Raw genomic sequence first — 25,645 nt, forward strand, 5'->3', positions numbered from 1 at the left:
AGAGTAAACATTCTAAATGAAACTGAAACCTCACCTTCCCTTATGATACAGAGTAAACATTCTGAATGAAGCTCAAACCTCACCTTCCCTTACGATACAGAGTAAACATTCTGAATGAAGCTGCAGTAAGGTTTTCCTTTATCTGAAATCAATTGAATGGAGGCCTGAGTTGAAAGGTCTGAAAGCTGTTTCTTACAACACAAGGAGATTATACACATGGCATGGAGCTTGTTCTCCGATCGGATGTAGGAGCGCATGCAGATGACAAAGATGTTGCCGAAGCACGTGGTGGCCGACACCACCCAGACGAAGACCCTCAGGACAATGTTGGCCAGGAGGTCCTCGAAGGAGGAGATACCATCCGTGTTGGGCTTGCAGCTGCGCACATGAGGGGCGTACCCACAGTACTGGAACTTCTTAAAGTAACTAAACACAACAGGAGAGAAATCAATGAACAGGATGAAAGAGGGAGACTGTCTAAAAACAATCCCTAGCCCCTAGGCTCTACCCCCTAGCCTCTAGCCCCTAGTCTCTTGCCATAGCCTATAGCCTCTAGGCCACTCTCTAGCCCCTAGTCTTTAGCCCCTAGCCCCTAGCCTCTAGGCAGTTCATGATCTTTAATAAATGGACAGGTATAAGCAACATGGGAGTTATCTCTACTTTGAGCTTTAATATGCTAGGTGGCATTTCTGCCACATTACTTACAACCACACATGTAGAATCTTAATTTGAGCCAGTTTGCTACAGCAGAAAAATGATCCTGCAGCAACAGGAAACGTGAATTATTGTGTGGATTAATGGACATTTTTGAAGGGGTTGATACATTTTCCATAACGGAAAATCAAGTCTGAAATGTCAAAGTGGAAATTATAAACTTCAGAAGCCTTTTTAAACCCAAAATGCACTACAGGTTTTACATTTCCTGCATTGCAGGAAAGTTCTCCTTTGACAGGGTGATCAAATTAAGATCCTACATCTGTATCATGTCCTTTGTGATCTACACATGCCTAGAGTGTAGCGGTTAGGGATGGTTTCAGGGCCCCTATCAGGATAGGGGATAGTGCACATCCAAAGGTTGCACAGAAGCTGGCCAAAAAAGTGTGATACAAAGTTGTGCAGCATATGGCGGGAGTATTTGCTTTTCAGTGATTCTCAGAATGGACCTGTGTTTTGTGTTTTGGGATGACCTTACTCACAAGTATATACAGTGCCTTCAAAAGGTAATCACACCCCACAGTTGAGCTCATTCAGTTTAGCGGATTGGCTATTATTTTATACTTTTTTATCAAGGGAGGCGAAATGCTCGTTGGCTTCCCTTGCATTCAATGGTATGGGCGGCATCAATGTCATACTCTTTTTGACCAGACAGCATCAGATAGATGGCCTACACATACAGAGACAGAGGGGCGCAGTTTCACTCACTCGGATGCTTTCTCCGGTGAGATACAATCAGCCTCTTGTGAAATGAAGGAAAATTATGAAACGCAGAGAGACAAAATATACATCATAATTATTTTATATGTTTTTTAAAAAATGACTTGGTTAATTTTTGGGGGAGGCTTCCCTCTGCATCCACTGTTTGCCACATTGTTTGCAGTATTACTTTAGTGCCTTGATGCAAACAGGATGCATGCTTTGGAAATATTTTTAGTCTGTACAGGCTTCTTTCTTTTCACTCTGTCAATTAGGTTAGTATTGTTGAGTAACTACAATGTTGTTGATCCATCCTCAGTTTTCTGCTTTCACAGGCATTAAACTCTGTAACTTTTTTAAAGTTACCATTGGCCTCATGTTTCCCTCCTCTCCAGCAACTGAGTTAGGAAGGACACCTGTATCTTTGTTGTGACTGGGTTTATTAATACACTATTCAAAGTGGAATTAATACATTTACCATGCTCATAGGAATATTTAATGTCTGCTATTTTTATTTTTACCCATCTTCCAATAGGTGCCCTTCTTTACGAGGCATTGGAAAACCTGCCTGGTCTTTGTGGTTGAATCTGTTTTTGGACTTTAAAGATAATTGTATGTGTGGGATACAGAGATGAGGTAGTCATTCAAAAACCATGTTAAACACTATTATTGCACACAGAGTGAGTCCATGAAACTTATTATGTGACTTGGTAACTAAGGGGTTGAATACATTTCAGCTTTTCATTACATATATAAAAAAAAAAAATCATTTTAAATTCAGGCTCTAAAAACAAAATCCTGAAAGTCATTGGGTGTGAATACTTTCTGAAAGCACTGTATGTGATGTAATGCACAGCTTGGGATCATACAGTTGGGAGTGGACATTCAAGCTTCAGATAAGGGGCCAGATTGACTAAGAAATGTTGACAATAGAAAGTACGTATGGGAAAGTACAGTACCAGTCAAAAGTTTGGACACACCTACTCATTCAAGGGGTTTTCTTTCTTTATTTTCTACATTGTAGAATAATAGTGAAAACATCAAAACTATTAAATAACACATATGAAATCATGTAGCAACCAAAAATGTGTTAAACAAATCCAAATATATTTAATATTTGAGATTCTTCAAAGTAGCCACCCTTTGCTTTGATGACAGCTTTGCACACTCTTGAAATTCTCCCAACCAGCTTCACCTGGAATGCTTTTCCAACAGTCTTGCAGGAGTTCCCACATATACTGAGCACTTGTTTGCTGTTTTTCCTTCACTCTGATGTCCAACTCATCCCAAACCATCTCAATTTGGTTTAGGTCAGGTCATTATGGACGCCAGGTCATCTGATGCAGCACTCTATCACTCTCCTTCTTGGTCAAATAGCCCTTACACAGCCTGGAGGTGGGTTTGGTCATTGTCCTGTTGAAAAATAAATGATAGTTCCACTAAGCGCAAACCAGATCGCTCCAGAATGCTGTGGTAGCCATGCTGGTTAAGTGTGCCTTGAATTGTAAATAATTCACTGACAGTGTCACCAACAAAGCACCCCCAAAACATCACACCTGCTCCTCTATGCTTCACGGTGGGAACCACACCTGTGGAGATCATTCATTCACCTACTCTGCGTCTCACTAAGACACGCCGTTTGGAACCAAAAATCTCAAATTTGGACTCATCAGACCAAAGGACAGATTTCCACCAGTCTAATGTCCATTGCTCATGTTTCTTGGCCAAATCAAGTCTTCTTCTTATTGATGTCCTTTATTAGTGGTTTATTTTCAGCAATTTGACCATGAAGGCCTGATTCACAGTCTCCTCTGAACAGTTAATGTTGAGATGTGTCTTTTAATTGAACTCCGTGAAGCATTTATTTGGGTTGCAATCTGAGGCTGGTAACTCTAATTAACTTATCCTCTGCAGCAGAGGCAACTCTGGGTCTTCCTTTCCTGTGAGGGTCCTCATGAGAGCCAGTTTCATCATAGCGCTTGATGGTTTTTCGACTGCATTTGAAGCAACATTTAAAGTTCTTGACATTTTCCAGATTGACTGACCTTCATGTCTTAAAGTAATGTTGGACTGTCGTTTCTCTTTGCTTATTTGAGCTGTTCTTGACATAATATGGTCTTGGTCTTTTACCAAATAGGGCTATCTTCTGTTTACCACCCCATCTTGTCACAACACAACTGAATTGGTTCAAATGTATTAAGAAGGAAATAAATTCCTTTAAATGAACTTTTAACAAAGCACACCTGTTAACTGAAATGCATTCCAGGTGCCTACCTCATGAAGCTGGTTGAGAGAATGCTAAGAGTGTGCAAAGCTGTCATCAAGGCTAAGGGTGGCTACTTTGTAGAATCTAAAATATAAAATAGATTTAGATTTGTTTAACACTTTTGGTTACTACATGCTTCCATATTATTTCATAGTTTTGAAGTCTTCACCATTATTCTACAATGTAGAAAATAGTAAAAAGTAAGAAAAACCCTTGAATGAGTAGGTGTGTCCAAACGTTTGATTTGTTTTGTATGCATTTTGTATTTTCTTTCAGAAATAAGAGCTACAAATGCTTTTTAAATAACTTACCACAACATTCATCACAAATCATTCATAAAAAAAGTGTTCAAAGTTTAATTTGGGATTGATCTTCAAATACACAAGTACATACTTTCCCAAATCTTTATGATGAAACAAAATGAACAAAGTACTCACATGTGGGTCAAGTGTTTGAGTGGTTCAAACATCCTTCGCTGTATGTTCCCAATCTCAATTCCCTCTATGCTCCTAAAAAACACAAACAAAAGTTTTTCCCCTTAGGAGCTTACATAGAAAAACAAACAAAACCAAATCTTTGAATTTCACAGGCCCTCTTTGCAACGCTCCCCAGAATTACTCCACAAAATTGTTGGTCTTTCACAAAGTGCTTTTGATGATAAGCTTTGATATATTACCTACAATGCTATATGCTTTCTTTCTTGATATGTGTGAATGAGGGAATTCCTGATGTGTGGGCCAGTAAGTGCACTCTGTTCCAATACGATAATACATTGAACACATAATACACAAATGACATGTTAAGTGCCACATAATTCTCTTGTATGATAGGGTGCAAATTGAAAAAGTGCATCATCAGGGGATGATGCAAGCCATGATTATATAGTGTATATAATTGAAATGAGTTAAATAGATGGATGGATTTCTAGTTAGTCTGAAAGAGCCACAGAAAGGGATGTAGAGAAAGGATGTACTAACTGTACACACATGTTCTTGTGGTTGGAAAATGGTTATTTAAAAAAATTATTATGTAGATTTCATTTAAATGGCCTCTTGCATATTTACAAGAATTATATATTTTTTCTAAACATGATATTGCTACTAATGATATTGCTACTCTCAAGTGTAACATTCATTCACAATATGAGCAGTGAAAAACATACAGGCTACTTACAATGATTTCAATTTATGCAAGTTATCAAAGTGGTCAATTTGCAGATCCGCGATAGGGTTATACGAGATGTTTCTGTAAGAGCATCAATTATTAGACATAATATTCAACAATAACTATAGCACCATAGCTGTATTATAATTCCTATGTGTATGTCTTTCAACGTTAGTGCAAGAAAAACATTTCAAATATTCAAATAACGTTTGTGCATAGATTCGAGTGTGGATCTGACTCACAGCTGTAGTAAATCTCCCAGATGAACAAAGAGATTGGGAGGGATTGCCAGGAGTCTGTTGCTGGACAGATCTCTGTGGAGACAAAGCTATTTATTGGAAACAACATATGAAACTTACATAAGTTTTACATGGCTTACATGACCACCTAATCACGAATGCATGCTGTGTTCCCATTCATGTTAATGATAAATTCCTGGAATCCATTAGGCTACTTGATAAGCATCGTGTTAAGCTAGATGCACCACATATTTGTGTTCACCATGACTAACATGGTTATGTGTATGCGTATATTGGAGACACTCCAAGACTCCCCACTGTTCTGCAAATCCGGAAACCAGTGGAAAAGCATGTTAGGATAAATACTAGGATTAACCAAAACGCATAAAATATAAATCATAATGAACATCTTCTTGGCTTGGGAACATGTTGTTTTCCTATTTGGGCACATTTTGGGTTGGAATACATTTCAGCCTAGTACTGCACTGTATATTTATAGTGCAGTCTTTACTAATAATATGGTAGTATCTGAATTCTTCAAAACGTCAGTGGAATAGATGAAGATGTACAGTACCACTGTGTGTCTGGGGATGATAAAGGAAGATGTCATGCAATTTCATGTCTGAGGCAAACAAAACATAATAACTTACAATTCCCCAAGTTTTTGCAGAAATGAAAAAGCCTGTTCATGTATGTGACTGATTCTGTTACTCTGTAGGACGCTAGAAAGAGTTGAAGAAAGACGGTCAAAACAAGAATTATAAAACAGAGCAAGCAATTTTCTTACTTTATTCCCCTCATCTTCTCTGTTGGTTCTAAAAGCAATTAAACAAGAGTGTTGCTTTTGGGTCTAATATTTAGAACCCCTTGTGGAAACAAATTGCTGTTGATATTTGGGATTGTAATGGGTTATCGCCTACTGAGAAAGCCAAGGACACAGATGGGGAAAAACAGAATCTATTCTGAAGATTGAAATGTATTAAGTCACACTTACAGCACAGTCATCATGTTGCATGACCAGAATGTTACGTTTCCGACACTTTCGATTTGATTCCCCTCCATGTCCCTGGAGACACACAAGTGCACAAAAACATATTTAAAAGTAATATCATGCCCATAACAAAGCTCTTTGATTTGCTGACTTCCAAACTTACAGCCAGTTAAGTCTTGGCATTTCCAGGCAGATGTCATCCAGCTTTGTCAGAGCATTGTTCAACAAAACCCTGTGAACCAATATAACAAAACAAGAGCGGTCTGATTTTTGAAACAAAACAAGAGCGGTCTGATTTTTGTGCTGATCAAAGAAAACAACACTCTGCCAATATACGTAAGCATATCAAATAGGCCCTAAAAATACTGGGGCACTTCAACTAAGTGCATATGAAATAACTTCTTAGAGGGTAAAAGCAAAACAAGACCAACTCAAGAAGGTAGAGGTAGAAATGAAACTCACAGGAGTACCAAGGAGCGCAAGCCTGAAAAGGTTGTGGGGGATATCTGATGGATACTGTTGTTTTCAAGGATCCTACAACCAGAGGGTAGAGTTTATTTTCAGCTCTTTTATTAAGTGAAGTATTTGGCTGAGCATTGGTTCAAAGGAAACTGCAGCGATACAAGCTTTTTTGCTGAAGGCTGTCTAAAAATGTGATGTCTTTGTTCCATTTATGTTAGCAGTATGTCTATATTGGCACACAGGATATACAGAATGTGCCAGTAAGGAAAACCTACAACCACTCCAGTTTGTGTAGATCTTGGAACACCCCAGGCATCAGGATGGATATCTTGTTGTAGCTTAAATATCTGAGGCAGAGAATACTGATTTTAAATACGCACGGTTCTATGAAACAATTCATAGGAATTATTTACCCTTTATTTCAAACATAAGCAACTTTGACGAGGAAAACTTAAATCAACAACATTCATTATGAAGGACTTAGATGTTTAATCAAGAACAAAGTTAACATAACACTGTCAATTGCACGGATGGATTAATTTAATGAACTCACAGTCTTGTTAGATTGTACAGTCCTCTGAATGCATTAGGGCTCACGGCTCGGATTCTGTTATGTTGTAGATATCTGAAGTAGTATGGTAGAAGTATGTTACAAACATTCATAGAATTTGTGTGTTGAGGAGAACAACTGCCACAATGGCTAACACGTTACAACAAGTTACAACAAGTTACAACAAGTTACAACACGTTACAACACGTTACAACAAGTTACAACAAGTTACAACAAGTTACAGCATGTTACAACAAGTTACAGGATGTTACAACAAGTTACAACCAGTTACAACAAGTTACAGCATGTTACAACAAGTTACAGCATGTTACAACAAGTTACAGCATGTTACAACAAGTTACAGCATGTTACAACAAGTTACAACAAGTTACAACAAGTTACAGGATGTTACAACAAGTTACAACCAGTTACAACCAGTTACAACCAGTTACAACAAGTTACAACATGTTACAACAAGTTACAGCATGTTACAACAAGTTATAACAAGTTACAGTATGTTACAACAAGTTACAAGTTACAACAAGTTACAACATGTTACAACAAGTTACAAGTTACAACATGTTACAACAAGTTACAACAAGTTACAGCATGTTACAACAAGTTACAGGATGTTACAACAAGTTACAACCAGTTACAACAAGTTACAACATGTTACAACAAGTTACAGCATGTTACAACAAGTTACAGCATGTTACAACAAGTTACAACAAGTTACAGCATGTTACAACAAGTTACAGGATGTTACAACAAGTTACAATCAGTTACAACAAGTTACAACATGTTACAACAAGTTACAGCATGTTACAACAAGTTACAACAAGTTACAGTATGTTACAACAAGTTACAACATGTTACAACAAGTTACAACATGTTACAACAAGTTACAAGTTACAACATGTTACAAGTTACAACATGTTACAACATGTTACAACAAGTTCAGAAGCTTCACATTTCTAACATGAACTGCACTTCAGACAAAATGTAGATCACAGAGTGATCAACCCACCCAAAATTGTATTTTATGTCAGGTGTCGTATAAAGCTTTTCCAATTTAGCTTGCCATACTGCTAAATAGAACAGACAGGCAATGTTTACAGTGCTGAGGAATCTTTTTGGCAAGCTGTCAAGCGAGATGAGGATTTTGGCATGGTTGTGAAAGCAGCTGACAGAAGATTTCATCCATTGAAGGGCTTTTCAATAGAACTTACAGTTGAACCATAGCATCAACTGTCTTGTTATTTTACACAGAAAACCTAAATATAAATGGCTCCCTGTAGATTAGAACAACAAAATAAAAATACCAATTGGTACATACTTTCATGATATTTGGTTTGATAACATTTTTTTAATAAGAAAAAGAAAATTGCAAGCAACGCTTGAATGAAAGATTACCCAAACAATACTACATAGCTGACTTTATTCGATAGATAGTTCTTGGCAGTCTATGAGGCATGTGTTCAGTCACCTCATCGCTCTACTACTTCAATGATGCCAATATGTTTCAGGCACCACAAGGTAGACTGAATGATTTGGTGAACAATCGTGAAAGTCCACTTTCCTCACAACCATCATCCAAACGTGAGTCTTGATAAAACATCCTTTGTAAGCTTGTTTTGGCCATCAAAAACATCAAAAGGGGACAAACAATGCATAGAATTATGTCCATGTCTGTCACAGTGGACTTGACAGGTTGGTCTATCAGTGTGTGTTTTTGAAGTGCTAACAAAATTATTTCTGAACGACTGAATGCTTTACTAGCAGACTACAACTCAACCAAGTGACTTCTCTTGCCTGAATACATTTTTTTAAATACATGTAATGACAACTTACAATTTCTGAAGACTCTGGTACTTGTAGAATATGTCACCATTCAATATCCGGAGACGGTTCCTTTGCAGTGACCTGTGAGATGTGAATAGTTCATAAGGTCGACTAGGTAAAATAAAAACATAAACATAACATTGTACCACCAAACAATACTGTGTCAATTAAAAAAGGCCAAAACCTTTGATCCATTTTTATTACTATGTTCTCGGTCCAGTGTCTGTTTGAGGTTTCTATATGACCACACGTTGTCCCGAACGCAAAAAATCTTCCAATTATGTTTCAAATGGCACTGGTGATAAAACACATCATTATTCCAAACAGAAGAGGAACATCTTTCTTTATGGAGTAACAGAGATAATGCATAATTTTGACATTTGTAGCTGAATTGTTATCTAAGCTCATTCCACCTCGACTGGCACTATGGCCACGTTTACCCGAGGTTACGGAAATACACTTTGAATTAGTGAGGAAAGCATTTTAATTGAAAATGAACAATGTGAAGGATGCTGCAGTAGTCTACAGCACCTTGATGAAAGCCTGGCCAATTGGAGAAGGAAGAGGTGGCGATGATAAGCAATTGACAATTGAATTATTCCGCATGCAAATTGGGCCTTCAAGGTTTACCCATCAAGCAAACAAACAACACATTGTTTTGTTGATGAATAGTCAAGTGGAACTGGATGTCCCCAATATGGAAGGATGAGAAACATGGGGCCCAAATGGGCCATTATCTAAACAATGTGCCAATATGATAGGGAGACATACTAGATTGTGAGACTGAGAAAGGGAGAGCTCTATGTGATAATTTATAGTCATTGTTGTCATTCTTTTGCATAATGTGTGAATTGAAATGATGATGTATATTATACATAATCTTGTTATAAATACATTTTGTTATAATCATATCCTTACCTTCAGTTTGTCTCACATTCCAGTAGGTTTTTGGTAGGCTTCAGTAAAGAGATTCCAGTAGGGTTTAGTAGGCTTCAGTAGTCTTCAGTAAAGAGATTCCAGTAGGCTTCATTAGGCTTCAGTAAAGATATTCCAGTAGGCTTTACTAGGCTTCAGTAGGCTTCAGTAAAGAGATTCCAGTAGGCTTCATTAGGCTTCAGTAAAGATATTCCAGTAGGCTTTACTAGGCTTCAGTAGGCTTCAGTAAAGAGATTACAGTAGGCTTTACTAGGCTTAAGTAAAGAGATTCCAATAGGTTTCGGTAGGCTTCAGTATGCTTTAGTAGGCTTCAGTAAAGAGATTCCAATAGTCTCTATTAGGCTTCAGTAAAGAGATTCCAGTGGCCTTCAGTCGGCTTCAGGAGGCTTCAGTAAAGAGATTCCAGTAGGCTTTATTAGGCTTCAGTAAAGAGATTCCAGTAGGCTTCAGTAGGGTTCAGTAAAGAGATTCCAGTGGCCTTCAGTCAGCTTCAGTAAAGAGATTCCAGTAGGCTTCAGTAGACTTTAGTAGTCTTCAGTAAAGAGATTCCAGTAGGCTTTAGTAGGCTTCAGTAAAGATATTCCAGTAGGCTTCAGTGGGCTTTAGTCGGCTTCAGTAAAGATATTCCAGTAGGTTTCAGTAGGCTTCAGTAAAGATATTCCAGTAGCCTTCAGTAGCCTTCAGTAAGCTTCAGCAGGCTTCAGTAAAGAGATTCAAGTCTCATTTTCCTCTTTCAAAAAGACTGTTCCAGTACAGCAGAGAACAGCCCTAGGACTTAAACCAACCTCCACAAATAAACTTCCATCAAGACACTCATTAGCTAACTGAGCGAGACACTTTGTTTAAATCCTTTTTCTCTTCCAATTCATAGGAGAAACAGAAAAAGGTATGCACACTTCCAGTCAGATGCAAATGTCTCAACGAAGAAGGCTATCAGGTGTGTGTGTGTGTGTGTGTGAGTGAGTGTCATTATGTGCATATTATTTATGAACTACTCAAAGGTGTGTGTGTGTGTGTCAACTCACATCATGGTGACGTTAATGGACACTGCTGGGACATGGTGAAACTGGGCGCCGTCACAGTCCAGCTCCAAGTCTCTGCACTGGCACGGCTCTGGAACAGCCCCCAGCACTAGAGGAGGAAGAGACAAGACAGAGGAAGAATATATTATTGTCTAACGCCAGAGGAGGTTGGTGGCACCTTAATTGGGGAGGACTGGCTCGTGGTAATGGCTGGATCCGAATTTGTGGAATTGTATCAAATACACCCAACACATGGTTTCCATGTGTTTGATGACATTCAATTCGCTCAGTTCCATCCATTATTATGAGTTGTCCTCCCCTCAGCAGCCTCCTGTGTCTGACGCACATCCACGAGTCATAGCAATGAAAATAAATTACAACAAGGAATTTGGACAACATTGTTGTTATAGAACTAGCTTTAAAGGGAAAATCCACTCACAAACTATCTTTCAGTATTTTCTTAATTAGTCCACCCACTGTTGATACAGTCCCAAAATGCATTGACAAGACATTAGACTTTCAAGTTTTTGACTGCTGACATACAATCCCAAAATGTTTTGTATCAACAGTGAACTAATAAAAAAAACAAGATCCCAGAGAGACATAGGAGAGCATCAGGGACCAATCTTAATCACTGCCTATGTACATTAGAGACACGTGACTTGTGCTTGCTTTGCAGTTTTGCTTCCTTCCCTGTCTGGGCACACTGTTCTTACAAAGGCTAAAATCAGAGACCTTCTGCATCGCAAACGCGTGACCCCCGCCAGACAACGTATTTGCCTACTACTCCACCGAAAAGGTACCAATTCGATAGCACTAGCAGAGACATTTCAAGATGTGGAATGAGGTTACGGCACAATCTCAACACCGTTACAAACGGCCACAGAGAAACAATGCGAAGCTGCAATCGATTGAATTGGGGCCTCATGTCAGAGGCTGACTCGGAGGTTCCAGGAATAGAGAGGATGACTGTGATTATGTGAGTAGTTTATGGATTATTTGTCAAAGACAAGAAGTCCAGGTTCCGGCAGGACATTTTTAAATGGATAAGGGACCATGTTTGATATAGGATACAGTAAAGTGGATATCATCAGAAAAAAATCCTTTATATCTGAGGGGAATTATAATCAGGCATAAAGGAATGGGAATACTAAAATATCAAGGGTATTCAAATCACGTCTTCAAGTTCTGTAGTGTTGATTTCCTTTTTCATTACTAGTTAATTTTTTGATCAGTGTCATCGAGTACACTTATATTGTGTCATGACTAAATTAGGGTGTCACATAGGTCGTACAAAGGTGACCAAGGCGCAGCGTGTATAGTGCTCATTCTTGGATTTTTAATGAAAACACTTCAACAACAAAACAATAAAACGACCAACAACAGTCCCGTCAGGTACTCTAGACTAAACGGAAACAACCACCCACAAAACCCCATGAAAAACAGGCTGCCTAAGTATGGCTTCCAATCAGAGACAACGATAGACAGCTGCCTCTGATTGGAAGCCATACCTGGCCACAACATAGAAAATGACAACATAGAATGAAACTCTAGACAACCCACATAGAAAACAGAAAACCCAAAACACATAGATGAAACACCCCCTGTCACTCCCTGACCAACCTACTAGGGAAAAATGACCTCATACCAGGGTCATGACGTGACATAGGGGAAGAATGAAAATCAGCAGTCTAATATTGATGTACTATTGAGGACATATTTGAGGACACATTTGAATAATGTTCTGATGTTCAAAGAAAGAAACATCTGTAGATAGAATGACATCTAATGCAATGCATATCTAATGACTAAAATGAAGAGGAGGTTTGCATTTGACCTGAAGTGTGAAATCTCGTATTCCTCACTCATTTCAAAAGTATTTTTGAAAGACGGGAAATTTGCTATTTTAAATCTTTCTTATCAGTGACCTCTGTCCTACTAACAATAAAGTTACAAATGGATTGAAAACCTCTGACTCTGCCAAAGACATTTGAGAGAACATTGGATATAATCAAAGGATTATATGCACAGTCTTGGAAGAAAACAAACCTGTTTATTTAATCAGGAAATGCTTATTGCTTGTTATCTGATAGCATGTCAGTCGTGGTTAATATTAAATTGCATTATTCCAAAACTAAATAAGGACATTTTAGGAATGTTCTAGCAAGGAGATGTCAGACTAATCCTCATCTGTTTAATGCACTGTCTTAATGACTCGGGGAGGCAGCACAAATGGACCATTCGAAACCGCTAGACTTCCATCTGGCCTGTATTATTCAATTCCAGAACCACAAACTTAAATAAATAAAGACATCTGAATGTTATAATTGGAGATTAGGGACATCAGGCGAATTGGAGTGAAGCAGTTGCTATATCAAAACTTTGCTTCAGTCGATACATTTTGGCTACATGCAAAGTTAGTATAGTTCAGTAAGTTTTCGTCAACATGTAAAGTTAGTATAGTTGTTCTACCTTTGACCTTACAGTACACAACAGGGTTTCAAACAACTAACTTACACATGTGGGAGGAACACAGGGTCAGTTGAAGGGTCAGCTGCAGTGCAGTGACTCTGGAGATACTAAGAGCACGCACCTTGGATCTGAAACCCTGGCCATCTAACTGCCAGTTCAACCCCCTCATGTTTTACTTCCCTGCCATCCACTTGCCCGTTCAATCCCCTTATGTTTTACTTCCCTGCCATCTCCTTGCCAATTCAACCCCTCATGCTTTACTGCCCTGTCATCTACTTGCCAGTTCAACCCCCTCATGTTTTACTGCCCTGCCATCTACTTGCCAGTTCAACCCCCTCATGTTTTACTGCCCTGCCATCCAGATGCCAGTTCAACCCCCTCATGTTTTACTGGCTTACCCCAGCCATACAGAGTGATTTCATTGAATTAGCTAAATATAACCCGAGGGCATTGCTCACCCATGGCTGTTTAACCATTCACTATAATTGTAACAGAGCCTCTCGATGGAGGGGTGTGTGTGGAATCAGGAGCAGGAGAGCAGAAGGGTTCCAGGAAAATCCACAGTTTATTTTGGCAGATCCGAAAAACACAACGACACATACAGGGGACAAACCTCAACTCCGTTATGCCACAAGCAAAATGTCCACGGTAAACACATACCGTACAAACAACAACAATGCCCGTTATGCAGGCACGCACCCCTTACATGTTGCCTACAGCAAAATAATCCCGCACACAGCCTAACCTGCTGCGGGGAAATATAAACCTACCGAAAAAAAACAAAAAAAACAAGACACAGGTGTGTAAAACCAGACAGAACTAAATGAAAAGGAAAAGGGGATCGGTGGCAGCTAGTAGGCCGGCAACAACGACCGCCGAGCACCGCCCGAACAGGGAGAGGAGCCACCTTCGGTGGAAGTCGTGACAATAATATGCTATGTCAAATACATCATAAAGTATAGTAATATTCTAAGTAGTTCATCATTAATTAAGGCATATCATGGATGTATAATTAATACTTTTATAATGGCTGTGTAATAAATACTTTTATCATCGTTGCGTAATAAATACTTTTATCATGGCTGTGTAATAAATACTTCTATCATGGCTGTGTAATAAATACTTTTACCATGGCTGTGTAATGAATACTTTATATAATCATGGTTTATGTAAATGACTAAAGGAGATTTACAGTATTCTCTTGGATGAATTTCTGATGTACAGTACCAGTCAAAAGTTTGGATACACCTTCTCATTGTAAAGGAGTGTGTAACTGGCTGCAGGGAAGTCAGGCGCAGGAGAGCAGAAATGGGTAGCAAACGGAGCCCTTTATTGAGGCGAACAAAACACGGCACTCAGAAAACTAAACACACACGGGTTACAATAACCCGGCGCAAACCAGCCTGGAGTACACATACATTTACACATAACAATTCCACACACAGACATGGGGGGAAATAGAGGGTTATATGCAAGACGAGTAATGAGGGAATGCAAACCAGGTGTGCGGGAAAAAAAGACAAAACAAATGGAAAATGAAAGGTGGATCGGCGATGGCTAGAAGACCGGTGACGTCGACCGCCGAAAGCCACCCGAACAAGGAGAGGGACCGACCTCGGCGGAAGTCGTGACAGTACCCCCACTTAACGCACGGCTCCGGCAGCGCGCCGACACCGGCCTCTGGGACGACCCAGAGGGTGAGGCGCAGGGCGATCCGGCCGGAGACGGTGGAACTCCCGCAGCATTGAAGGGTCCAACACGTCCTCCACTGGGACCCAGCACCTCTCCTCCGTCCGTACCCCTCCCACTCCACGAGGTACTGAAGGCCCCTCGCCTGACGCCTCGAATCCAATATGGAGCGAACGGAGTACGCCGGGGCCCCCTCAATGTCCAGAGAGGGTGGAGGAACCTCCCGCACCTCAGACTCCTGGAGCTGGCCAGCTACCACCGGCCTGAGGAGTGTCACATGGAACGAGGGGTTAATACGGTAATTGGGGGGAAGCTGTAACCTGTAACTAACATCGTTCAGTCTCCTCAGGACTTTAAATGGCCACACAAACTGTGGACCCAGCATCCGGCAGGGCAGGCGGAGGGGCAAGTTTCGGGTCGAGAGCCAGACCCGGTCCCCCGGTGCAAACACCGGGGCGTCACTGCGGTGACGGTCTGCGCTGGTTTTCTGGTGCAACATGGCCCGCTGGAGGTGAACATGGGCGGCGTTTCATTTCTCCTCCGTGCGCCTGAACCAGTTGTCCACCGCAGGAGCCTCGGTCTGACTCTGATGCCAAGGCGCCAGAACCGGCTGGTACCCCAGTACGCACTGGAAGGGGGAGAGGTTAGTGGAGGAGTGGCGGAGCGAGTTCTGAGCCATCTCGGCCCAGGGCACGAAAGCTGCCCACTCCCCCGGCCGGTCCTGGCAATAAGACCACAGAAACCTACCCACATCCTGGTTCACTCTCTCCACCTGCCCATTACTCTCGGGGGGAAACCCTCAGAGTAACAACACAAGGCCTCCGCAGTCTGTAGGGCCGTAGGGAGACCGGGCAGAGGGAGGAGATGGCAGGACTTAGAGAAACGGTCCACAACGACCAGGATCATGGTGTTACCCTGTGAGGGGGGGGGAGATCGGTAAGAAAATCAATCGACAGGTGCGACCAAGGCCGTTGGGGAATGGGTAAGGGGTGTAGCTTACCTTAGGCAGGTGCCTAGGAGCCTTACACTGGGCGCACACTGAGCAGGAGGAAACATAAACCCTCACGTCCTTAGCCAAGGTGGACCACCAGAACTTTCCACTCAAACAGCGCACTGTCCGACCGATCCCTGGATGACCAGAGGAGGGGGACGAGTTTGCCCAATAGATCAGCCGGTCATGGAAAGCAAATGGAATGTACAGACGCCCAGCGGGACACTGGAGGGGAGCGGGCTCTGCACGCAATGCCTGCTCAATGTCCACGTCCAGCTCCCACACTACCGGCGCCAGCAGGCAGGAGGCCGGGAGTATAGAGGTAGGATCCATGGGCCGCTCCTCTGTGTCATACAGCCGGGACAGTGCGTCTGCCTTCACATTCTGGGAACCTGGTCTGTAAGAAAGGGTGAAAACAAAACATGTGAAAAGCATGGCCCACCTTGCCTGACGAGGATTCAGTCTCCTCGCTGCCCGGATGTACTCCAGGTTGCGGTGGTCAGTCCAGATGAGAAAAGGGTGTTTAGCCCCCTCAAGCCAATTGCTCCATGTCTTCAACGCTTTGACCACAGCCAACAGCTCCCGGTCCCCCACATCAAAGTTTCGCTTCGCCGGGCTGAGCTTCTTTGAGAAGAAGGCACAGGGGCAGAGCTTCGGTGGCGTGCAAGAGCGCTGAGAGCACGTCTCCTAACCCAGCCTCGGACGCGTCCACCTCCACCGTGAACCCCAAAGAAGGATCTGGATGGGCCAGTACGGGCGCCGAGGTAAACAGAGCCCTTAGGTGACCAAAAGCCCTATCCGCCTCAGCCGACCACTGCAACCGAACTGGACCCCCTTCAGCAGTGAGGTAATGGGTGCCTCTACCTGACCAAAACCCCGGATAAACCTCCGGTAGTAATTGGCAAACCCTAGAAACCGCGGCACCTCCTTTACCGTGGTCGGAGTCGGCCTATTACGCACGGCTGAAATGCGGTCACTCTCCATCTCGAACCCTGAGGTGGAAATGCGGTATCCTAGGAAGGAGATGGACTGCTGGTAGAACAGGCATTTCTCAACCTTGACATACAGGTCATGCTCCAACAATCGACCAAGCACCTTGCGCACCACGGAAACATGCTCGGCACGTGCAGCGGAGTATATCAGAATGTCATCGATATACACCACTACACCCTGCCCGTGCAGGTCCCTGAAAATCTCGTCCACAAAGGCTTGGAAGACTGATGGAGCATCATCAACCTGTACAGCATGACGAGGTACTCATAATGCCCTGAGGTGGTACTGAATGCTGTCTTCCACTCGTCTCCCTCCTGGATACGCACCAGGTTGTAAGCGCGCCTGAGATCTAATTTCGTGAAGAAGCGCGCCCCGTGCATTGACTCAATCGCTGTGGCTATGAGAGGTAGCAGGTAACTGTACTTCACCGTGATCTGGTTTAGGGCTCGATAGTCAATACAGGGGTGCAGACCTCCCTCCTTCTTCTTCACAAAACAGAAACTCGAGGAGGCGGGTGAAGTGGAGGACCGAATGTACCCCTGACGCAGAGATTCGGAGACATATGTCTCCATTGCCGCCGTCTCCGCCTTTGACAGGGGATACACGTGACTCCTAGGGAGTGCGGCATCTACCTGGAGGTTTATCGCACAATCCACCCGATGATGGGGTGGTAATTGAGTCGCCTTCTTCTTGGAGAAGGCAAGAGCCAAATCAGAATATTCGGGGGAATTGCGCACGGTGGAGACCTGGTCTGGGCTTTCCACCATAGTAGCACCTACGGAAACCCCTAAACACCTCCCTGAGCACTCTCAGGACCACCCCGTGAGAGCCCTCCGTTGCCATGAAACAGTGGGGTCATGACAGGCTAACCAGGGTAGTCCTAGCACCATGGGAAACACAGGAGAGGCAATGAGGAAGAGACTGATTCTCTCCTTGTAACCCCCCTGCGTCACTATGCCCAGTAGAGCGGTGGACTCCCTAATTAACCCTGACCCTATTGGTCGACTGTCTAAGGCGTGAACTGGGAAGGACATAGCCACTGGAACAATAGGATCCCTAAACTATGGGTGAATGATCTGTCTATGAAATTCCCAGCCGCGCCTGAATCGACGAGCACCTTATGCTGGGAATGCGGGGAAAACTCAGGAAAAGTAACATGCAAAAACAGGTGTGCAACAGAGGGCTCTGGGTGGGAATGGTGCCGGCTCACCTGGGGTGACGCCAGAGTGCCCTGCCTGCTGCCTCAACCCCCAGAGGAACCAACCCGACACCGACCGGCAGTCTGACCTCTGCGGCCACAGATGGTGCACGTGAAGGAACCTCTTCCGGTCTCCCTGAGTGCAGCACCTCCCACCTCCATGGGTATGGGAGCGGTGGTGCTGGGGGATGGAACCGACAGATCCCGATCTGGACGTCCGCGGGTAGCCAGCAGGATATCCAGCCGAATGGACAGGTCCAATTGGTCGAAGGTGTGGGTGGTGTCCCTGCAGGCCAACTCCCGACGGACGTCCTCACGCAAACTGCAGTGATAGTGGTCGATCAGGGCCCTGTCGTTCCATTCCGCGCCGGCGGCCAGGATCCGAAAGTCCATTGTGAACTCCTGGGCGCTCCTCGTCCCCTGCCTCAGTTGAAAGAGACGTTCACCCGCCTACCCTCGGGCGGGTGAAATCCTCGAAGTGGTCCAGCGCCGCATCTCCTTCTCCCCACACAGCGTTGGCACACTCCAGAGCTTTCCCCGAGAGGCACGAGACGAGGGCGGACACCCTCTCACGACCCGAGGGAGCCGGGTGAACGGTCGCCAGGTATAAATTCAGCTGCAGCAGGAAACCCTGGCAGCGTGCAGCCGTCCCATCGTATTCCCTGGGAAGTGCGAGACGAATCCCACTGGACCCGGGTGCGGAGGGGGTGAGTAGTGGAGACCCCTGTTGTGCTGGTGGGGGCACTGGAGGGACTCCCTGTCTCTCCCAGCGGTCCATCATCTGGACGACGTGGTCCATGGCGGCGCCGAGATGGTGAAGCATCGCGCGTGCTCCTGGACGCGCTCCTCGACTCCGCTACAAGGGGTACCTGCTCCTGCTGACTCCATAATTTGGGTGTGGAATTTTGTAAAGTAGTGCGTAACTGGCTGCAGGGAAGTCAGGCGCAGGAGAGCAGAAACAGGTAGCAAACGGAGCCCTTTATTGAGGCGAACAAAACACGGCACTCAGAAAACTAAACACACACGGGTTACAATATCCTGCTGCAAAACAGCCTGGAGTACACATATATTTACACATAACAATTCCACACACAGACATGGGGGGAAACAGAGGGTTATATGCAAGATGAGTAATGAGGGAATGCAAACCAGGTGTGCGGGAAAACAAGACAAAACAAATGGAAAATGAAAGGTGGATCGGCGATGGCTAGAAGACCGGTGACGTCGACCGCCGAAGGTCGCCCGAACAAGGAGAGGGACCGACCTCGGCGGAAGTCGTGACATTCATTCAAGGATTTTTCTTTATTTTTACTTTTTTCTACATTGCAGAATAATAGCGAAGACATCAAAACTATGAAATAACACATATGGAATCATGTAGGAACTAAAAAAGTGTTAAACAAATCAAAATATATTTTATATTTGAGATTCTTCAAAGTAGCCACCCTTTGCCTTGATGACAGCTTTGCACACTCTGTAACTACCAATTGGATATTGGGGAGAAAAAGGAGTAAAAAGTACCCACCCCCAAAAAATGACTGTGCAGTGTTACCATTCCCCAAATTACCAAGTTTTCCACAAATTGTGTGTAATTTGTTAATCTGCATGATTAAAATCTGTGTTTATACGTGTTAGAAATTGAGAGTTCCTGCAAAAACTAAGTCTCCACCCTCGCAAAAGGAAAATCTCAGCTAAAGCAATAATATGCCAGGGAGATATGTATACTGTAGCTAAGAAAGTAATACCAAGTGTAGGTTGTGTAGTAAGCTGTTTGTAACCCATGTGCCTCACCCTAATAATTTGGTTCCTTTCCCCGTCAGAACTTAGCCTACTGTTCTGACTTGGTGGTGCACATGTAGCCTATAGCCTGTGTTAGAGAAAGGTCATCATTGAATATTGTAAGAGCTTTCTTTGTCTGCTTATATGCCCCCGTTATTTATCCTATGGTTCTGTCTTGGTGTACAGGGAGAACACTGTAAGAATGACCCATGTTCTGCATTCTGTCGCTGTACATTTCAAAAGTGCTAAACAAATAGTTATATTGACTATGTCCATCTTAGCTTGCTAATTAATGTCTTCATCGAAATTATGGATTGCCTCTTATGCGCTCATCATTCCCTTATGCCATAGTTTGTACATCTCAATTGTTATAGGCCTATTGCTTATATCGGGCTATCTCATTAGTATCTTATTCATAATTTTAGGCAATGTTGGAAGGATTTCATTGTTTTGCTTACTTTGTATATTATAATTAGCTCATGTGCTTTTCTTGACGAGGAGGAGATACTATATAATGTTGTTTGGTCTGTAACCACATAGGCCTAATAAAATAATTTAAATGGTAGGCTAGCCGAGTCTCTCTCTCTCTCTCTGTCTCTGTGTGGTGTATTTCTGTGGTGACTTAAAGAAGAGTAAAGTTGAGGCATCAACATCTTGCTGAATTTATCTGAACTAACATCTATCTAAATTGATTTATTTTGTATAATTCTTTTAACTTTTTCTCCCCAGTTTCGTGATATCTAATTGGTAGTTACAGTCTTGTCCCATCACTGCAACTCAGTGATGGGACAAGCGAAAGTTGAGAGCCATGCGTCCTCCGAAACATGACCCTGCCAAGCCGCACTGCTTCTTGACACACTGCTCGCTTAACCTGGAAGCCAGCCGCACCAATGTGTCGGAGGAAACACCGTACAACTGGCGACCGAAGTCAGATCGCATGCACCCGGCCCGCCACAGAGAGTCGCTAGAGCGCAATAGAACAAGGACATCCCGGCCAGCCAAACCCTCCCCTAACCAGGAAGAGGGTGGGCCAATTGTGTGACGCCTCATGTCTGTCCTGGTCACGGCTGGCTGGGACACAGCCTGGGATCGAACCAGGGTCTGTAGTGACTTAGAACGCTGCACCACTCCGGAGGAATCTATTTGAATTTCTGTCGGTGTCCATTTTTAAAGTGCTGAACGAATAGGCCTACCTCGTTGCAGCTCTTTTGCTTGCATTTGCTTATACTTAGAGCTAAGTGTTAATGATATAAGAATAAACATCATGAATTTAATGAACATAAATTAAATCATGTTTGTGTATGGTGCAAAACTCAAAACTCATTTTGGCATTTGTTATTATTGAAGGAGAATGCAGCTCTTATCGACTTACACAAATCCACAAGGATTCGTTTAAGTTCACTCCATGGTGCTGAAAGGAAAGCTCTGCTGTTGGTACAGCTTTATGTAGGTCTTAACAGTGTGTGGGCACCTTTTGTTCCCATTATAGTGCAACTATTATGTATTGTTTAGTGTTGTGTGTTGTGTTGTGTGGTTGCTTTGCTTGAATGCATTAAAAAAATATGTTGAATTTGCCACACCAAGATTTACATACTAAAATCACCACTGACAACACAACAACAGATTCCGGAGAAAATTAGCGGAAGGGAAAGTCTATCAGCGTAGGCAGATTGATGGTATAAAACTATATTAAAGAGCATACTTTTAAATAACAATGGAATGTGGATGAAATGGATGTGGAGAGAGCAAATGGACTAGGATTGTGTTTTTCTGTCTAATACTTTTGAAGAGCACTAATTGCAGATGAGCACACCCCATATCCTACACAGACTGTTATATTGACATCTGATGAATGGTCTCATATAAATGTGATACTCTTATCGTCTATTAATGATGAAAACTCATTTCCGATGCCGTGACATTTTGCATTGTGCACTGATTGGCAACAACTAAAGACATAATTATGTCCCTATAAATACTTTCACTTTGAAACATCCAGAGAAGCAATATCCATCTTCATATCCATGCCCAAATGTAATGAACATGGTTAGTTTGAGAACAATATTAGATTTTGGGACCAATTGAAGGTAAAACAACTGAAGGAGTCATATTGCTCCAGACAGTGGTGGAGTCCATTCATTGTTCTTTTATATCATATTTTATGACCATTTTGCTCCAATGTTCATTTAAAAAATACATATTTGACCATATCACTTCAAGACAATAACAATGAATAAACCTTTGTGTGGCCTTTCAAACCTGAGTGTGTAATAATATGAATTAATTTAATGTGGACTCCAAGAAGGGGTCCAATAGGAAAGCTACTGAAATAAAAGATCCCAGAAATGTTCCATACGCACAAAAAGCTTATTTCTCTCAAATTTTGTGCGCACATTTGTTGACATCATTAGTGAGCATTTTTCCTTTGCCAAGATAATCCATCCACCTAACAGATGTGGTATATCAAGAAGCTGTTTGAGCAGCATGATCATTATACAGGTGCACCTTTTGCTGGGGACAATAAAAGGCCACTCTAAAATGTGCAGTTTTTCCACACAACACAATGCCACAGATGTCTCAAGTTTTGAGGGAGCGTGCAATTGACATGCTGACTGCAGGTGTGTCCACCAGAGCTGTTGCCAGAGAATTTAATGTTAATTTCTCTTCTGTATTGTTACGACTTCCGGCGAAGTTGATGCCTCTCCTTGTTCGGGTAGCGTTCGGCGGTCGGCGTCGCCGGTCTTCTAGCCATCATCGATCTACTTTTCATTTTCCATTTGTTTTGTCTTGTTTTCCCACACACCTGGTTTCAATTCCATCATTACATGTTGTGTATTTAACCCTGTTCCTCCCATGTCCTTGTCCGGAATTGTTTATTGTAGTGCTTGTGCACGTTATGCTGGTGTGTAACGGGTTTTGTTTACCCATTGATTTATTGTTCTGTTAACGGTGGTTTTATTTATTAAACAGCGCCGTTGTAAATCAGTTTTTGCTCTCCTGCGCCTGACTTCTCTGCCGCCAGTACGCACCCCCTACATGTATGTCGCCTCCAACGTTGTTTTAGAGAATTTACCCCATGGTGGCGATGGGGTTATTGTATGGGCAGGCACAAACTATGGACAACAAACACAACTGCATTTTATCGATGGCAATTTGAATGCACAGAGATACCGTGACGTAATTGTTGTGCCATTCATCCACCCCCATCACCTCATGTTTCAGCATGATAATGCACAGCAATATGTCGCAAGGATCTGTACACAATTTCTGGAAGCTAAAAATGTCCCAGTTCTTCTATGACCTGCATACTCACCAGACATGTCACCTATTGAGCATGTTTGGGATGCTCTGGATTGACGTGTACGACAGCATGTTCAAGTTCTAGCTAATATCCAGTAACTTTGCACAGCCTTTGAAGAGGAGTGGGACATTCGACAGCCCACAATCAACAGCCTGATCAACTCTATGCGAAGGAGATGTGTTATGCTGCATGAGGCAAATGGTGGTCATACCAGATACTGACTGGTTTTCTGATCCTCGCCCCTGTGTGACCAACATATGCATATCTGTATTCCCAGCCATGTGAAATCCATAGATTAGGGCCTAATGAATTTATTTCAATTGATTGAATTCCTTATATGAACTGTAATTCAGTAAGATCTTGGAAATATTTGCATGTTATCTTTATATATTTTTTCAGTATACATGGGAATGGTTTATGTTGTGTCATTTCAATTGAAATGGTTGCCATGAGATGTTTCAAATAGCATAGTTTATAGGGAAGGCTCAACATCTATTTTGAGTAAGAAAATGCATTTTTCACTACAGCTATAACCACTGAGAGGAACTTCATACAAGTGGGTTGAGATTGCAAGGCTGTTCAGGCCAAATCAATGGGATAAACCCTCAATGATACATGCTTCCTACTTGGGTCTTAAGTGTTTGAGAAAAGGCCAGGAATCCTCTCTTCTACCTCAAATTGAAAACACATATAAGCTCAATCTTGTTTTATTCTAATAGTCCTGAAAATTTGAACAGAGCATGGAAAAGGTTGTTTCATTATTCATACCACTGGTCTTGGAGTTCCCTCTAAGCCAACCTACACCTCCAGGACCTGGTGTCCCTTGTTTCTAGTTGTTACCGAATGTCACTAGTTTGTTTTGCCTTAAGTAAGGAAGCATGTTGTTTTACTTCTCACACACATGCCTGCAAAAACACACACACACACACACACACATGCCTGCAAAAACACACACACACACACACACACACACACACACACACACACACACACACACACACACACACACACACACACACACACACACACACACACACACACACACACACACACACACACACACACACACACACACACACACTGTTTGTTTGCTGTTGTGTTTGTGCTGTTGCCAGTCTTCTGTCTGTGCTGTCAGTTTTGTCTTACATTGGACCCGGTACCCACAGGAGGCCTTTTGCCTCTTGCCAAGCCGTCTCTGTAAATAATAATTTGTTCTTAATTGACTTGCCTGGTTATATATAAAATAGTTGGGTTGCAATATTGCAGAAATTGTATTCTTGTTTGCAGGGAATTGGATTTGGAGTCAGTGGTACATGACATGACTTGAGTCTGGACAAAAAGTACATTTAAATTAAAGTGTGATGTAAGTCGATGCAATCACATATAGGACTGTGGCGGTCACGAAATTTCATCAGCCGGTGATTGTCAAGCAAATAACTGTTGGTCTCATGGTAATTGACCGTTCATTAACATAAAACACATTTAGCATCTCCTGGCTTCCACACATAGCATGAAAGTCACTGATGCAGACCTTTGGAACATCTACGTTTTAAAAAGTATAATAAATCCATGTAATATAGCCTACACCTTCACAATAAATCCATTATTTATTTTAGACAGGTATAAAGAAACATGATATAAAGAAAATGTAGTGAATTTCAGAAGAACAGAATAGCTTACTCGGAGTTGTCCTTATGTTATGTCCTGATCTGGCTATGCCATATGTCTGTGGGCTACACTAGCTCATTTAGCAGACAAGATTTGCTTAGAATTCCATGGCATTATTTTATATTATTTTAAAGTATGAAGAATACAATTGAACAAAGCTGAATAAAATAGAAAGGATATTTTCTCCAAATGATTTGTGGTTAACAAAGAAATAGGTACTCCTATATGCTTCATTTAGAGTTATTAAGGTAATTTTAGTTGTTCTCCAAATGTTGGGCTGTATGTTTTGATTTTTTAATACATTGTAAGGCTGCATGATGTCTCTAATGATGATTTGAAAAAAGTTGCTAAAGGCATGAGCTCTGCTTTGTTTTTTTTGTGGAGGCTGTACACACTACATCAGTCTCTCATTCACAATTTGAGAAGCACTTGATAATGCTTAGAATTTCCCGGCGGCATCCCCTTTGTGTGGCCATAATGCACTGTAAAACAATTCATGCCTTTTGCAGCCCTTTTTCCTGAGTACTGCTTGCTCCGAAGCCACTCACACTATCCCCCATAGTACAAAAGTTGACCTATTATATTCTGTGCGAGAAATAAATATTCCAAACATAGTCTGGGACAGTTGTGGGATGCGATAGATCCCAAATTAATACAACCACTAGAATA

The 25,645-nt window shown here is 42.3% G+C and overlaps 1 protein-coding gene across 1 annotated transcript in view; it reads right to left on the bottom strand.

The window, feature by feature from the left end:
• The window catches only part of LOC106604530 (relaxin receptor 1), a 139,504-nt gene that overhangs the window by 21,326 nt on the left and 92,533 nt on the right, over window positions 1-25,645 (bottom strand). Inside the window, exons 5-16 of the mRNA XM_082974915.1 lie at window positions 10,889-10,994; window positions 8,937-9,008; window positions 7,089-7,160; window positions 6,811-6,882; window positions 6,536-6,607; window positions 6,237-6,305; window positions 6,077-6,148; window positions 5,733-5,804; window positions 5,086-5,157; window positions 4,853-4,924; window positions 4,117-4,188; window positions 197-426 (exon numbers count right to left, since the gene is read on the bottom strand). Coding sequence (XP_082831041.1) covers window positions 197-426; window positions 4,117-4,188; window positions 4,853-4,924; window positions 5,086-5,157; window positions 5,733-5,804; window positions 6,077-6,148; window positions 6,237-6,305; window positions 6,536-6,607; window positions 6,811-6,882; window positions 7,089-7,160; window positions 8,937-9,008; window positions 10,889-10,994 — 1,053 coding nt within the window. The remainder of the gene's footprint in view (window positions 1-196; window positions 427-4,116; window positions 4,189-4,852; window positions 4,925-5,085; window positions 5,158-5,732; window positions 5,805-6,076; window positions 6,149-6,236; window positions 6,306-6,535; window positions 6,608-6,810; window positions 6,883-7,088; window positions 7,161-8,936; window positions 9,009-10,888; window positions 10,995-25,645) is intronic.

This window comes from Salmo salar, chromosome 05 (genome assembly GCF_965601325.2).
Source record: "Salmo salar chromosome 05, fSalSal1, whole genome shotgun sequence".
NCBI classification, from domain to species: Eukaryota; Metazoa; Chordata; class Actinopteri; order Salmoniformes; family Salmonidae; genus Salmo; species Salmo salar.